This window comes from Trichoplusia ni, chromosome 9 (genome assembly GCF_003590095.1).
Source record: "Trichoplusia ni isolate ovarian cell line Hi5 chromosome 9, tn1, whole genome shotgun sequence".
In the NCBI taxonomy this organism is placed as follows: Eukaryota; Metazoa; Arthropoda; class Insecta; order Lepidoptera; family Noctuidae; genus Trichoplusia; species Trichoplusia ni.
Window position 1 is genome coordinate 11236289 of NC_039486.1, and position 17084 is coordinate 11253372.

Genomic DNA, 17084 nt, shown 5'->3' on the forward strand with positions numbered 1-17084 from the left:
TTTCAGTTTCATCATAATTTTATACCTTCCCCTGCTCAAGGAAATCTTCTTGTAAGGATAGTATATGGAAGTCAATTTAATTTCTTTTTGACTATTTTTAATGCTAACTACATATATTAAACAATAGCTACAAAAATTCGCTCTATCCAGATAAATTCATGACTTCAGACCTAGCTATATAACTCTATTTTTATTTACTTAAACTTTAGTTGTATCTTGCACAGAGTTAAACTCTAAAAAGTATAATAAAACAAAGGAAAGTAAAGTAAACCAAAGCAAACAATTTTTCAGGAGAGAGAATATTCTGGGTGAAACTGCAGGTTTAGCCAGTAATATAAAAAAAAACAGATTCAAAATGGGAGATGGTTCTTTATCAAAAAAATCATACATACAGACATTACATTATTACTTAACAATATTATAACAAGGAAAAACATTAGATGTTTAATTAAAGAACACCATAGTCTCAGGAAGTGTTGGTGTTTTGACGGGTCTCTTCCGTTGCTTCTTTGTATTGTTCATACCAATGATCTGGTGTTTTCTCGAAGGCCTGCAACACAAAGGTTGCCATTAGTTTTGAGCCAAGGAACCAATACACTGCTGTTACTTTGATAATAAGTGGGATTGATGTAAACAACCTAGCTTTTGGTATAGATTAAATCATCAGATTGCCATTTTGCTATATTTAAATTTATTCTTTTTCAATTTATCTAGTATCTGGATATTTGCCCTACTAGGAACCAGATAAAATTTACGAAGTAATTGAACAAATACCTCAGCCATTTTGTTGAGTAGGAACAGTTTTGGAACTTCTTCGGAAGCTCTCTCCCCCCACTGGAACACATACCTTGCGAGGTCACCCTCTCCCACCTACAAAATAATACATCCATATTACTTTTATACATTTATAAATCATAATTTACTGGTTTCTATTATACTTTTCTTACAAAGCCTAATACAAAAAAGTTTTGTAACTGTGGCAAAGTTATTACCACAAAATAATGATGGACTACATTTGCATTGGGAGAAAGCTATCATACTTGAGAATTTATCAAGGGTATTTTAAATCATGTGAAAGGCATATGAGTGACTTCAACCCAACATTAGGTTGGTCATCAACCATACAAAAAGATGGCAAATTTTTCGTTCATAGGAAATAACTCAAGGATATTTATAAAATAACTTTTCTGCAACACCAGGGACTTGGGCATGTTAAATAAATAAAGAGTCCTGATTTCTCTTTTTCTGTATTTGTCAAATCTACTCCTTGGTGAGCAAGTTATTCAATACCTTATGCCTTACCTACAGCCTCTGAGGTTACATAAACAATATTATTATTTTACTTCTATTAAAAACCATAACAGAAAAGTCTTGAATAAAATAAAATGAATAATAATTACCTTAGAATATTGTAAATACATTTGTCTTGTGAATGTGGTTGTGAGGAGTTTTCTCGAAGCAAGATCATTATCTTCCAACAGTCCTGCTTCTATTAAAAACTTATACATGTCCTCTGAAAACAATATAAAATTGTTATTAGGGAGAATAGAAGTCTGGAAGTGGAAGGTATTGACACATGAAATTACATTTAAGTATGTGTGTTTCTATGTATAGTAATTGAAAACAAAATATCTAGTCATATATTTCTTTGAATACAGGCTCTGGGAAAGTTACAATCTGAAGCAAACGAACATTTTGTTTCATTAGTCACAGACATACTTTTACATTGAAATACCTTCTTTTACTGGTGCCGCAGTCATGAAGATGTGCAGTAATGTAGCGACAAGCAGTCTCCGCTCCTGACTGTCACTGACTGTTGATGGTAAAGACTCGCATTCTTCATTCAGCACCACAATGTATTGGATGCCACTCTTAGCCTTCACTTGGACTAACTTGAAGCCATAAACCTGGAAAGAAAATACATATACCTTATGTATGTGCACATTTATTATTTATTAAAAGTAGAGGAAAGGAATGATATAAAAAAAACATCGAGAGATATAACACGCCAGCACGGTATTGGCTTTGCCGGCAAAAAGATCAGTACGGAACAACAAGAAAACATACGATATGTGTAAAAATATTGTTTAGTCGTTGAAAACATTATTTAGAATGTAACTTACCCTTTTTAATACTTTATTTGCTTCGATAATCACTGCGTTCGTATGATTGGAGGGAGTTTCACAAACTGTGCTCAGATGTTTAATAATTTCACTTCGCTTGATCGGTATTTTACTACCTTCCCGACAAACTATAAAGCGCACACATTCTTTAACAGAGTCTTCAATCTCTGAATAATCTATTGCTGTATTAGATGGTTTTTTTACTCGCTTTTGACTCATTTTTTAATTGTTTTCGTAAGTGCCCGCGGTAATTTTGGTAAGTTTGACAACAACTTTGACAGCTGTGATTGTGACAGATACAGGCTTTAAAAATTAAACGATTAGGGATCGATAGTTTGAGTCACATTTTAATACAGTTTGATTGAAGCAAATTTAAGTCGATATAAAATGTTTAGAAAGATATTTTACTTCTCAAATGTCTTTGTTGTTTTTTTAATGTTTTAATGGCAACTTTATGATCGGTCTTAATTTGAAGTATGTGTAAGTAGTAGAGTATAATGTCTTTGGTGTAGGTACACATTTTCATATTCGTGTGATCGACTTAAAATAGCGTTTAATAAACTCATCTAAACACAACACAAACAGTTTTACATACAAAAATATTGAAATAATCTATCCAGTCGTCAAAAAAATTACATTCGTACTAGGACAGCAAAATTCGCGCCACTATTTAAAAGTGACGTTGTGTTGTGTTCTTCAGTTTTCTTCTTTGGTTGGGCGGCAATCTTTATATTAAATTGAGCTTTATTCACTGGACAGACAGACTACTTATTACAAACAAATAAATTAAAATAGTTTCTTATAAACTTTATTAACAGTTTATATTACTCCTTGGGACTCTAAGTAGCGATATCGAAACAGGAAAAATATCTTAAATTTAACAATGCACTGCAAGCCAGTGCAAGCTTTAGATTGATATATGAAGGCATTTGGTATTTAAGAAAGATGAATATCATAATATTTAAACGATATCGTAATAAGTAAGCATTTAAAGATCATCACAACTTTGAGTAACCAAATATTTGATCTAACCTCAAATTAATAGGTTATCGGATCACACGACGTGTTCATAAAATTTTATTATCTCCTTGGATGACTGGGTACTTTAAAAATAATGTTTTTGGAACACAATACAATTCTTTAATTAATTTTCTTATAACAGGTACCATTATTAAAATAAAACGGCAGCTACAGATGCAGTGCTTGCGTTGCTGCTAGTCTTTCCGTTGTGGTAATAGTCATGAGACTCCTAGGAGGAAATTGACATCATTTAGTTAAACGATGTAATACATCGTTCGAAGGTATGTACCGTGAAGTACATACCTTACTCGATACATCCAATGTATCGAGGAAATGTATGTAGGTTAAGTTCAAAATATAGAAAGAAAGAAATTAAGAAAATATATTTATTTGTGCTAAAAAAGTGACGCATACACACAAAAACAAATAAATTAAAATAGAAAATAGAAGGGGGAAAATATGCGTCATATTAACACAAAACGGCCGATGCTCAGCATAATGCTGAGACCCTACACAAGTCAGAGCCCCAGCGCTGATTTTCAGCCTATGATCCTTCTTGTTCAAGGCTTTCGAGCTTTTCATTTTTTCTCAACATTTTTAAGTACCCTATTTATCCTATAGTAAGGGAGTAAGGGCTACATCTAAGAAGATGCGCTGAGGGTGCAAATCTCGGGAGGTAAAAATGCCTAGCCATTACCTTTTTTTTCCGGTGAAATCCTCATGGACTTTCTCCGCCCTGGGGAAGGCGGAGAGGTGTGCCGGACTCTTACCGGCTAAAACCACCGGAGTGCTTCACCCTTCCCTTGTAACTGAGACCAGGGGGACGCAATGCAAACTACCGCGATCCCAGGCAGGGACGCTCCTTGCAGGAGCCGCCACTTTAAATAAAAGTTGATCTTTCTTTCACCAATTAGGAAGCACGCGGAAGCACCGCGCGCGCCGCCTTTTAGCTTTAATTTAGGGCGATAGACTTCCCCGCGTTTACTGCCGAAAGCTATTTATGGTGGCTGAAAGAGGGCATTATCAGCCCTCCTCTTAGCCCTTGTGCGTCGGGCACGAATCGGGAGAGTGGTCGACAGCTCCCGCTCCCTTTCCGCACTTACTTTGAGTGCCATCACCTCCTCACTGAATTCGGCGACAGCTCTCCAAGATTCCTCACTTCCAACCATTGAGGCTACTACAGAAGGAAGCGAGAGATCCCCGCCCAATACCGCAATGACTGTCTGTCATTGTATTGCCCATGCTGGACAAACCTCCAGGGTATGCTGCGCATTATCCTCGCTGTCGTCGCAGTGGTGGCAACAAGGTGTGGCTTCCTTTCGGGCGATCCGGAACAGGTAATTGCCGAAGCAACCGTGTCCCGACAATAGCTGCGTCATGCGAAAGGTTAGTTCGCCATGAAACCTGCTCACCCATTCCTGAGGGACAGGACGGACAGCACCTACAGTCCTTGATCCTGCTCCTGGACTTGTTAGCCGTTTGGCTCATACTTCCAATAAAGCATTACGGAGCTCCTTTAACATGCCCTAGCCATTACCTATGCCAACCAAACGAGACGCACTTAATTTCGGCTTTATATACCTAACGGAAGTGATAAAAATGTTTTTGAGTAGTGGTTTTATTCCTTTGCTCATAATAAAATATCCAAGATAAAAACAATTGTAGCGAAGACTTGAGTTGAGTGCCTGCTCAAAATGTAAAGGCAAAATAACGTGTAATATGAACGAAATAACATTGCCGTGTACATTCGTTCGCTATCGATTGAGCTATATTTACCCATGCTGATACATTATGATGATAACTTTCATACTTTCGATTCCATGTTTAGCCTTGATTTTTTTTTAATACCATGACCGTGATAACTTTTTTACTATCAACCTACTACAATACGTGTGCCTGCGTCACTTTGTGTTTGATTCTTCTGCATTAAGTATTTGACAAAAACAGGATGGATATAGATCAAAAATAGGTAACAAATACGTGAGATAATAACTTAAACTTTTTGTATAGGCTTACAGACCTCATTAAGTTCAACGTTACTTTTGATTGAAATATAAAATCTTGTTATTTAGATACGATGATACGAATAGATATGTAAGTAATTATAAACGATCGCGTATCCTGCGTTCGGGTTTAGTTGTGACCGTGGAGAGGGGATAAAATCATTAAACCTTTACTTTCAATGGTGACGAAGGCGACGCGACTCTGACATGCCTGTGGTATGTCTGTGGAATTACGTAACCAAGTCACAATGCAGAGTCGTCCAGTATACCAAGTTGAAGCTATTTTTAGTTACACTAGACTCCATTTATTAATTTATACCTCCTATACATGAACAAATTCAAATATATGTTATAGCGATAAAAAGAAATGCGTGCTTTGTCAAGAAGTGATATGTAACCGCTGAAGTAGTCAAAACCTTGTCTCAGGCTGACTTCTTACATTTGTTAAATACACGGCTCATAGTTAAGACAACTTTACGTTTAAAAAAAGTCTCATTTAAAAGTTTAAAAGGGTGAAAGTTTAAAGCACACGAAGTTTTGCAGTTCCTTAATACTGAACAGAATGCTAGGCCACCGCTGCATATAAACATGTGCAAAACAAATCACATCGACAGGCGTTGAATCGTAGACAGAGAAACCAATGAATATACATACTTACATCAAATAGATCCTAGACAAATGTAGGTACGTACATTGTAAATACAACTGTACAATATGACGTCACCATTCGTAATACGTGGCGTAAATAACTCGATGTTATTTGTAACGTCAAATTATGCTGTGTCATTCTGTGTGTGTTTGAAATCTACAAGTCATATTTATAGATCACTCTGTGGGGTGATGTGACTAAGTACAAGATTGATGATATAATTGCAGCTTAGCAAACATACTTAAGTGAAAAGGGGCTGATAACAAACTTATTTAAATTGTTTTAATAGATGATGACAAGTATAAGCCTTGTATTTTCGCTGCCAAAATAACGAAAGACGATATACAGATAAAACGAATTAAATTACGTTACTGCAGTGATTAATTTTGAAAAGTTTGGGACGTCACGTGATTAACGTACATGCTTTAATTATTTATCTGAAAAAAAAAGGATGAACTAGCTAACATCCCTGTAATTCTTGCTACTTGAACAAAATTGTCCATGGCCGAGAGGAGCACAGCGTCCGAAGTCAGTCGACGAAATGTAATTCAGTCCTAAAAATATATTCCTTCTTGGAGGCCCGGGGACCACCACTTCCAAATCTCTTTAATGTAATCCTTTAAAATAATATAGATATTTCATTTGGCTTCGAATTCAACGAAGATCTTGATAAATGTCCTTCGTTATTCATATTCGTTTTTATTTGGATAGACAACTGTACCAATGTAACGAATACGGTACGAGAAGTTTCTCTCTGTCGCTTTAGAAACTCGTGGGAAAACCTTAAACAAATTCTGCCAGCGATGACATTGTGTCTTTTTTCACGAAAGGTTTTTCAAATATCGTTACTAACCTGTTATAGATAGTTTTAGAATAAGCCACAGCTGATTAGAAAATACTTAGCGCATGTTTATATTCGTATCACTTAAATTGTTTTTGGAATCGTAAGTGTATTTCAGTGTTCATGATACTCGGAAAAGTATACTAATTTTCAATAAAACAAAGTAAATAATGATTATAGTTCAGAGCTCCGATTCTGCTATTTACAATGGCCGATGAATTAATGTCAATTGGATTAAATTTGAAACTATTCCTATTCCCTTAAGCATTTTGCCAACACAATAATTGGAAGTTCAATGTATTGAGAGAGAGTTTTTCGCCCCGTATTTAAGACAATTTCCATTTAGTCATCGGCCCTTGTAAATAGAATAATTGGGGCCCTGTAATTAGTTAAAATGTTTGCTATTAGGTATACTAAACTATTTAATACGGTGTTTGTTTTTAATTAGTGTCCTAATTAAAAACATGGCACGGCCTTTAAATCACAGAGGCTTGAGAGGATAACTTGTCTAGAACGTTGAACCTTTGTTTTTATTTTTATGCTCTGGACATTTTTTTTACTTTCTGAGTACCTAAATACTTTGTTGAGACTGCAATAGGAAGGCAGTAACGTTTATATTGGATAAAGTAGTTTATATTTCTTAATGGCAATATGCAAGAAAGTAAACTTACAAGCAACTTTGGTCAAAAGTTTGATTTCTCGTAACACACAGGTGAATTGGGCTCAATAAAAAGTTTTAATAGGTATTACTAAAATACCTGGAAAACATCAAGTTAAGTCACATGTACATGTATTTATCATTAGATAATATTGCTCGTCTTATAGGTAAGAGTGATACACGATTATTTTTCTACATGACTTAAATTATCTAGTACTTTTGAGCACTTTGTCGTAATATTGTGCAACTTTTGTTATGAAGCTGTATGCTTAAATACGTTAGCCGGCCGGCAAAAGGGAAAATATAACCTAACAACGTTGATCGTTCGATTGCCAGTAGTCGTGCGATCGAGCCGTTGAAGACACGTCCCCTCCTACACAACACAAATTGTGAGTTTTACATTTATATTTTATCCATCTGAGCAAATACTTGGCCGCTAACATATAATTGCAACATTATTTACTCATTATTATTTATATTTAGCATTTGTTTTTTGTTTTATGGGTTGAGTAAATTGAATTTATATTCTGGTATGTCAATGTGTATGTCGGTACCGGTTGGATGAATGCCGGAAGCCTGTGCCCATTTGTTCGTAAAACCATAGGTATTTTATCGTGTTGGTAGTAAATCGAATTGTACTAAAACAACGTAAAGGAGATTGGTTTACAGCCATACTAATTGGTTATAGGTAGTTTAAAAAAAAATGAAATTTATTTTAACTATCGAATAACACAACTACCGGTTATTCAAATCGTTTTAAATCTAGGAGGAATGGATTCAGTTAATTTAATGTTCAAAAAGTATTTTAGAAGCAACGTTATAAAAATATCGAATTTATTAAACATAGGTTCTAATGGAATTTAAAAAGGAGATGCGTCTAACTGGTATTATGACAATTATAAGTTAATTTATACATAATCCCGTTCTTATCTGATATCATTTTAAATTACTATAATAATGTAATAATTATGAATCATTCATTTCTGCTGGTAGAATCTGAAATAGCGTAAGTTATAGAACTTAAAGGTCTTGTTATTCGAAGTGGAGTAAAATGCATCGTACCAAACAGGTTTATATGCTTTTTTTTTCAAGTCTTTAAGTTGAGACTCTTTGGTCGTATAAGGTCCTTGAAATGATTCGAATTCAGAATTGAATTGTGTAAATGTCAGAAAAATTAAAAATATGTTATTGTATTGAAAGGAATAATAGCGCAAGTTACCCACATACTTAAAAAAATTAATCAAATAATAATTCTATGTGGGTAAGTGAAATGTTATTATTTTTAAATTTTTTTAAAATCTTAAAATCTGGCTAGTTATATCGGTAGATATTAGTTTATTCAATCGAAAGCTCTAATTTAATTGGAATACCGGAATCGCGATTTACCTACACTTTGCCTATCGATACGACGATATGACATTCGTTTGTCTATTTGAAACTGTATTAAATATCTAGCAGGACGTTTGCTCACTTCAATGCAAAAAAACATGAAATTAAACTACTTTTACGGATTTTATCACGGTTTAATTCCCGACGTTCCGACACCTTTGCAGGTATCATGGTCACAAAATCCGTAAAAGCAGTTTTATTTATGTCTAAAATTCGCGTAAACCTAAGAAACCACAAAAACAGTTAACACCCACTTACTAAGATTATTTCTTGAAATAAATCACGATATTGGTGGTTTCAATAATTTTAGTCCGTTTAAATGTAGACATTGATGAAGAAGTATAGCAAGCAGCACATTTTTTTCTGTTTCTAAATAAGTGTCTTACGTGCTATTTTTAATAGATTCAAAGTGAATCGGTAATATTTATCATAAAGTATAAAGATATTTTATAATGTTATGACGCTCCAGATTTATGCTATTTCCTGATTCTAGACTGTTCCAACCTCAATATTAACGTGTAAATACTTCTTTCTATCAAACTCTTTTGTTTCCAGCACCATGCCGCAATACGTTTTCTCCTACTTCCCCGTGAAGGCCCTCGGCGAGTGCGTCCGCCTGCTGCTGGCGTACGGAGGCCAGGAGTTTGAAGACAAACGCGTGGCTTTCGAAACCGAATGGCCTGAAATGAAGCCAAGTAAGTCTAAAGTACAGCATTCGATACGGCGACGCTTTTACGATTTGTCTGAGTTCTGCTAATTAATAAAGCATTTTTAATCGAAGAATTCAATCTACCTAACTATCAAATAATTTGATTATCAGACTACGAGACTTTCAAAATCGAATAAAAGAAAATAAAAAGTTAAAAGCAAACTTTGAGAAAAATAATTTTATCTGGAGCCGTTCGTTTTTAAAGTTATTTTCCACGGCTCAAAATTGCTGATAAGTGTACAATATTGGCCTTGTTTGGTGTGACGTGGCCCAAATCAAACACGTGACAATATTTGTGAAAGCTCATTATGTTGCCCTCGTTGCCCCAGTTGGGCACCAATATTGATGAGCTTTCCAAACACAACCGGTGTTTATTCTAGAATGTTCGTCAGGTTTATGAAACGTACTCACATATAATTTGCGACAGCTGATAAGCGATTTTAAGTAAGAATAATTACTTAAAGAAACATTTTTTTTCTTTATGACTTCAGTAACACATTTTATTAAGTCCGGATTGGCCATTTTTTTGTTCTGCCTAATTAACTTACGAACACTATCAGTCAAGCCAAAATGTATTTGATCGTCTTTTGTCATAGGGTATATAGATAAAATGAAACATGTTTAGCTAGTAGCAAACATGTTTCATAACGTAACAATAACGTTATCTACTATGATAAATTCTTATATAATTTGAATAATATATACATACATGCAATAAATATGTTGTGTATAGATCTTTTGTGTAGATCGATTGTCTCTTTAAGGCTGCCTTTTAAGGATATTCATTAGGTATCTATAGTTGCAACGAGTAGGTCGATGCTATCTCGTTATAACAATGTAAATTACGATTCCTATCATCTGAACAAATTGATCGTAGATCGATCACTAAATAAGACCTTATGATAAATAAAATTCTACATTTCTTCTCGGGTTTGTCAGTAAAGAAATATCAACTCCAGCAAATATCAATCCAAAAAGTGATCATTTATTCTATTTCCAGAATAAACAATATAATTTCTCTGAATCCGGTGTAATAAACATTTAGATATCTTAAAACCATATCCATGAACCATACTGTTCCAAATATCATAAATTTGCCATCTTTATTCTAGTGAAGTGCATGGTCAAGTCAAATAGACGTTTCAAAACGTCACTTATCTAAGCCCTTATCCAATAAAAAGTTCAATTTTATATTTATCTTGTAAAGGAAAGTGGCTAGTGATAATTATCAGTAGTTGAACAGGGTCGCCATTGTGGCGAGTTCAATGGTCTATCAACATGAGATATCACGAACAATGCTGTAACGCAAACAAGTGGAGTGTTTGTGTGTTTTTCGTCACTGATAGGGATCACTCGGTGCATTGTTAGCTTTGAGGATATTCCTAGATTGAGTGACAGCTTATCAGACACTTGCTAATATTTCTAGAAGTTTTTCTGCTTGTAAATGAATATTAAGTTTTAATTGGTCACTATTTTGCCAACTGTTGAATCTGAGCCACTCCAAGGATCGATGAAGGGGCCAAGGGTAATTGATGGTACATTTTGGGCTAGTCAGAAACGAAAAGGATGAGAAAGAAGAAGAAGAATAAAATCTATTCTAATTCTATGATTGATAATTTCTCATATAGTGGTTTCTTAGGTTAACGCGAATGTTAGACATTGAAATAAAACTACTTTTACGGATTTTATCGCGGTTTAATTTAAGATTTTAGTTCCCGACGTTTCGACACCTTTGCAGGTATCATTGTCACGGGCAGGCACATCTCATATCTTCTTGCTCATTTTTTATTTTGTTTGTCATCGGTGCCATATAAAAATCTCGGATGTTAGCACACTACGTCACCCTGATGTGGTCACGAGTTAAGCAGTAAATTATCTTTAAGAGCTCCCGCAAACTACGTTAATCAGCTAATATTTAGTTTAATCAGAATGATGTATGAACATAAGTACGTGTATTATGCCGATATTTTATTGTCCGAGAAATGGGTGGTCTTAATACTAAAATACCAATCGATAAAGGATATCACATAAACACGTTACGTTATTTTTGTTTTATAAGCCTTTAGATTACATAGAAAAGTACTTCTCGAATTCCCATAATTGTTTCCGCGACAAGGCAGAAGAACAAAAAATTGTTATTATACTCGTGTTACTGTGTTCACTGAAGGTTAAAGAAGTAACCTTGAACTTTATTCACGTCTTCAAAAGAAGGATCTCGCTTTTGTTCTGTTCTCATTTGCTTTTTATGTTTAACGCGATATCTGGATCCGGTCGATGTAATCTGTTATTCACTTTTAACTGTGGTAACTTGGCTATAATACTGTATCAGTATTTTATCATCCCTGATATAAACGTATTACATTAACCAGGGATTATGTAAACAATGCGTTAAACAAGGCTTTTTATCTACAAATTTATCAGAATCGAAATTTCCGTAGCTCTGGTATTTGCCAGTGACGTAATATATCCTATTTTAATCTTTAATGTAATCGTATAAAAGCACTTCAATATACAATGTTCCAAGTACTGTTACTAAGAGGGAAGTTTGTCATTCATATAAGAGAATTAACAAGCCGAATATTGTGGGTATCAGTAGATAAAGATTTACAGTATTTCGAGAAATTGACAATGATAAGTCTTTGAGTAACATCCTGTCAAGATTTCCAAATAATAGTTTTTTTTACAATTATGGATTAAAGCAGCTTTTCAATTGAATACTTGAACTAAGTAGTTGTTTTCAGATATATCTGTAACTAGTACCATTGCAAAAGGTTCTAAAAATAGTGCTAAATATTTTTAGAACCTCGTTAAATGTTAATGAATAGCCGTCAGAGACAAGACGAAATTCCCACATTAAGACTACCATTTTATGAGAATAAAATCTAGAAAAAGAAGAGAATCCTCGACGGTAACTTGTGCACACACGTGTGATGACTCTCGCACTGATGTCACAGACAGACAGAAAGACACGTACAACTTATAACACCCCTCTTTTTGGGTCGGGGGTTAAAAAGATCACGTCGTACCCCACGCGAACAACCACACCCACACCCATAACAGGAAAACTTTTTAAGATTGTCGTAGGTTTTCTTTGATAAGATTAAATAAAGATGTTTAAATGTCCATGGCAACAAGGCAGCATGACAAATCGATCTTATTAAAGTTGATAAGCTGAACCTAACCTCATGTGTTGTTATAACGCGTGATGTGTGACACATGCCTGTTATCATTGAGTGTTTTATTGCAACTATTGAAAGTACTATTTTAACTTTTCACTTTGTCACTTATTTTTGATCCCTGCTTGTTTATGCGAGCTTTAACGAAACTTTTAACACAGGTTTTTTTTGTACAGCATTACAATTCATACAATCAGCCCCATCCAAAAATTCACCCACTTTGGGATGATGCGACTCTGTCGTGTCATCCCGAAGTGGGAAGAGTGGGAAAAATGATCCCACTTTGTGGTCTAATTGCAATGGTTCAGCCTGGGCTTAGTAGAAACGAGATAAGAAATTAAGAGAAAAAATGGTACTACCTATAGTCAACCATACCCTTATAGCATTCATAATGTATAGCTCCATTATTATTATAAATGACTGATGGTCATTTGTTGTCATAAACCGTAACATGTTTCCATTCCAAATGAATACAGATGGATATAGGTGGTCCACAGTGCTATCAATATGACGTCATCACTTTCCACACACAGATTATTACTCAGAACACCGGGATCGGGTCATGCGACAGTGAGGTCACAACATCTCTTATCAGCACTTTATCAAATGCAATGAGCTAACAGAATGATATGCAGGAAATTCCAATTTTTATTATTTAATTTATAGATAAAATATCTATCGAAGATTAAACTATGTTTAAGCTACTTATCAATAATATTACAGGTGGCAAATGTGGCAATTTGGGGGTTTTCCCCGAAACCTAGATTATTGACTAACGACATATCGAATGATGATTCAGCTGCAAGACATCTCGAATACTAATAAGAACTTCCTTTTTATCGTTAATGAATCACACCAAAGCAAATACTGAAGATCAGATATCTGGATGTCGGTTACACAATTAATGGACCATATGAAAGCTGCCAACTTTCGAATACCTCAACTAGGTATATACCAGTAAAACTATTAAGTTAACGCCAAAGAGTTAAAATATTTCTAGTATTTTCTAGTACTATTTGATATGCTGTGATATAGCTTCAAGGTCGCAAAGAGCGACAAATTCCGACATTCCTTTAATACGTAGATCGCCATTGTACCATTTATTCTCATCCCACTCCCATTTTTCTATCTAGATATCCACAGCGTATTAGATTATACGTGCATTTGTAACTGGATAATGGTTTCAATAAAGCATTCTGTGGGTCGGTGTAATCAACGATTGCTTCGTTCAATTGTGTGAGTCGGCTGATGTTTTGTTAGCCGGCCGGCGTCTCAAGGTCGCGGTTTGCCCCACGCAGCTAACCAGCGGCGTATGTGTAGCTATCGTGTTTTCGAGTGGACGCTTATAAGCATTGTTCATATATCTGATAATTCTATTGATAACTTACTATTAGCACTTCAGTAGAAGGACTCAATTAACACAAATTAATCAATTTCACTTTGTTGAAGTGAAACGTTGCTTTTCGAAGTGCAATCTGTATGTAAATCTTCCATGGTGTCGTCTTATATTAGTTTTCTTTGAAGGAGAACGATGTTTGTGAACGTTAAAACGCTATCTGCTTTTAACTTGAATTTGATTTTGGCCCCAGCAACATAATTGTATTCGTAACATTTGACCTTGGCCGCCGTTTTTGTATTTTGCTTATTTTATCACATGTTTGTTATTCTGCACATATTTATAGCAGAGCGGATAATATAGTAATCATTTAGACGTTAATGTAGGCACTCTTGATACTCTCATGATGACTTCTATCATTCAATTTAAACGCCTGTCCAGTGCTAGTTAAATATAGATTTGCGAATCATTTATACCTACTGCATGTTGTTTTTGTTGAAAATTGGATAAGGTTGATTTCAATAACATAGCATAATATATTGTTATTCGCCTAGAAGTGTTTGTCCTAGACTGAATACTTTTAAATTGAAAAATAAAAATATGGAATCGTGGCACAGACACAAACATGTTTATATTCCTGTAATTTAAATAGACACGCGCAGTGTGTGGGCAAGGCTAAATTTAGCATCGCATGCATTATGGCTGGATGTGTTTGGTATACCTAAAATTTAATATACTTAAAGCAAAGACAGGAATTGACTGACTCAAGGCCAGTGCGAAAGAATTAATAATGTCAAATTATGGGGTGTGCCAGACACGCGATCATTAGTGGCGTTAAAAAAAATAGGAGCTATCAATCAGTTTTGTCATTTTCGTCATTATACTTTACCTTGCGGTACTTATCTCTTTTTTTTGTATTTAAGGAAATCTGTTTATGTTTTGTCTTTACTGTTTTTTTTTGTCGTAAAATATACCTTCATCGCCGTCATAGCCACTTCTCACGAACTAAGCCTTTATTCATTTAATTGGTATTTCGTTAATATGGAACTATCTTCTTTCCAGAGACGGCTTTCGGTCAGCTCCCGATACTCGAGATTGACGGCAAGCAGTACGCGCAGAGCGTGGCCATCAGCCGCTACCTCGGCCGCAAGTACGGTATCGCTGGCGCTGACGACGAGGAGGCTTTCGAAATCGACCAGAACATCGACTTCGTTAACGATATCCGCAGCAGTAAGTATGACACAAGGCAATATTATACCAGGCCCTGTAGCCAAGTTGCAATTTTACAAAATACTTGATGCAGACACGGTAATTTATTAGTGCGTATAAGAGGTCTTATTGGGAATTCTTTTAAAGCAGGGCTGCTGCTGTTATGAAGCCAGATACGACTATGTTAGTACAAGGCGGAATTTCATCTGTAGCTTAGATAGTTTTTCAAAAGCTAAGAAGTTTTGTTACCAAAATTTCGAGGTCGTAGATGAAATAATAAGTCATATTGGGAAAATGAAGGAGGCAGAAAAAGAAAAAGCAGATTATATGCAAAAAGAATATAACAGATACATAGATATTTGCATTCTTGATTGATTTGACAAACATAAATAGTAACATGGAGCCACTATGGGCAGTCTTAACAGATAGGATATGAGATGATAAAATACCAGCATAATGTAATAAATAGTCATCTACGTTAGCCCCGCACAGTCCGTCGATTTACAAAAGTGGGCCTTTCTTTCCATCTTGAAACTAAATATGGAACCTAATATGAATTGTTGTATGTCACAGAGGCCGCTACCGCCCACTACGAGAACGACCCTGAAGTGAAAGCCAAGAAGCAGGAGACCTTAGTCAAGGACGTGTACCCCCTCCTCCTCCCCAAACTCAACGCCATCATCGAGAAGAACGACGGACACATCGCCGCTGGAAAGGTAAGATAACTAACTATACTGATACTAGGGGATCTGGAGATAGGATATTGAACAAAGTATGAAATTTAAACAAATAGTAAACTTACTTACTCCGTTGGCTCAGCGACCCAAATTATTTATTGGCCTCTGATACGAGAGACCGCCACTTTACCCGATCCTTGGCCAGGCCACTTCTCGCCAGTCATCTATTTTTTGTGAATCTAAAACATTCAGGGCGCCACTCAATCGCATATAAAAATCATTCGAATCGATCCAGCCGATTAGACGTAAAGTAAAAATAAAAATATCAAGATTCCAAGTGCGACCCTCCGGCCTAGGAATGTCTAAAATTTCAGAATAATAGTAGACGCCACGGCTTTAAAATCTAGTGAAGATATCAGTACCTATCATGTGTATGACATGTGATGTTACTCTACCTCAACCTTCACGGCTAAATAATTTAATCGATTTTGGTATGGAAGTAGCTATAAATACCAGAAATCGATAGCCTTCTAAACAGCCCAACTGTTGTTAGGAGAGTCGAAACCGGTGAAGAATGTTATCACTGGAGTTTCTGTACGGAAACGAAAGATCTGATGTATTCTCGTGCTTCTTTATAATAGAAAACAGGCAAAACAAGCTCAAGAGATAAAAATCCAGAAATCATAGCTCTTTATTGTTTATCAATCACTTCTGTTCATCCAGTTTGAGTAAGGTTGCAAGCTTATTAAATTCATTGCATTCCAGCTCACATGGGGAGACTTCTACTTCGCGGGTCTGTTCGACTACCTGAAGGTGATGCTTCAGATGCCCGACCTCGAAGCCAAGTACCCCGCCTTCAAGAAGCTCATCGACAACGTCTACTCCTTGCCCAAGGTCAAGGCCTACGCTGATGCTGCACCCAAAACTGACTTCTAAGTTTACAGTACTATAAAGTCCAACTCTGTATAACCAGCGCTTTTATCATCACGCCTTGAAAAGCTGGTTATTTCAACATTGATTTTAAGATGGATAGCATTAGAATAAAAATCTGAATTTATAATATATCCAGCAGCCACTGTAACTTTAAGTATTTCAACAATATTTTGTTAATCAATGTTGTATGTGTTGATCACTAGTTATTATAGGAGTATTTTTGTATCACTATAAATACATTTAATGATATTATTAAGTCTATATTTACGTCACGTGTAACGTTATATTTTAAGAATAAAATTAATATTTTATTTTTTTGTTTTCTTGATTTTTTATCCTTCAATTTGTCACATAACCGCGA

General features: G+C 35.3%; 2 protein-coding genes across 2 annotated transcripts; one reads left to right on the plus strand and one right to left on the minus strand.

The window, feature by feature from the left end:
* Nucleotides 1–353: 353 nt before the first annotated feature.
* On the minus strand, nt 354–2426 carry LOC113497227 (non-structural maintenance of chromosomes element 3 homolog). Its single transcript, XM_026876673.1, has 5 exons — nt 2124–2426; nt 1736–1907; nt 1401–1513; nt 775–870; nt 354–550 (listed from the first exon to the last, which is right to left on the minus strand). Exons 1-5 carry the CDS (start codon nt 2340–2342, stop codon nt 467–469), a joined length of 684 nt encoding a protein of 227 aa, XP_026732474.1. The 5' UTR covers nt 2343–2426; the 3' UTR covers nt 354–466.
* A 5149-nt stretch (nt 2427–7575) lies between these two features.
* On the plus strand, nt 7576–17032 carry LOC113497263 (glutathione S-transferase 2-like). Its single transcript, XM_026876735.1, has 5 exons — nt 7576–7683; nt 9239–9378; nt 14967–15134; nt 15687–15829; nt 16556–17032. Exons 2-5 carry the CDS (start codon nt 9243–9245, stop codon nt 16724–16726), a joined length of 618 nt encoding a protein of 205 aa, XP_026732536.1. The 5' UTR covers nt 7576–7683; nt 9239–9242; the 3' UTR covers nt 16727–17032.
* The last annotated feature ends 52 nt before the right edge of the window (nt 17033–17084 follow it).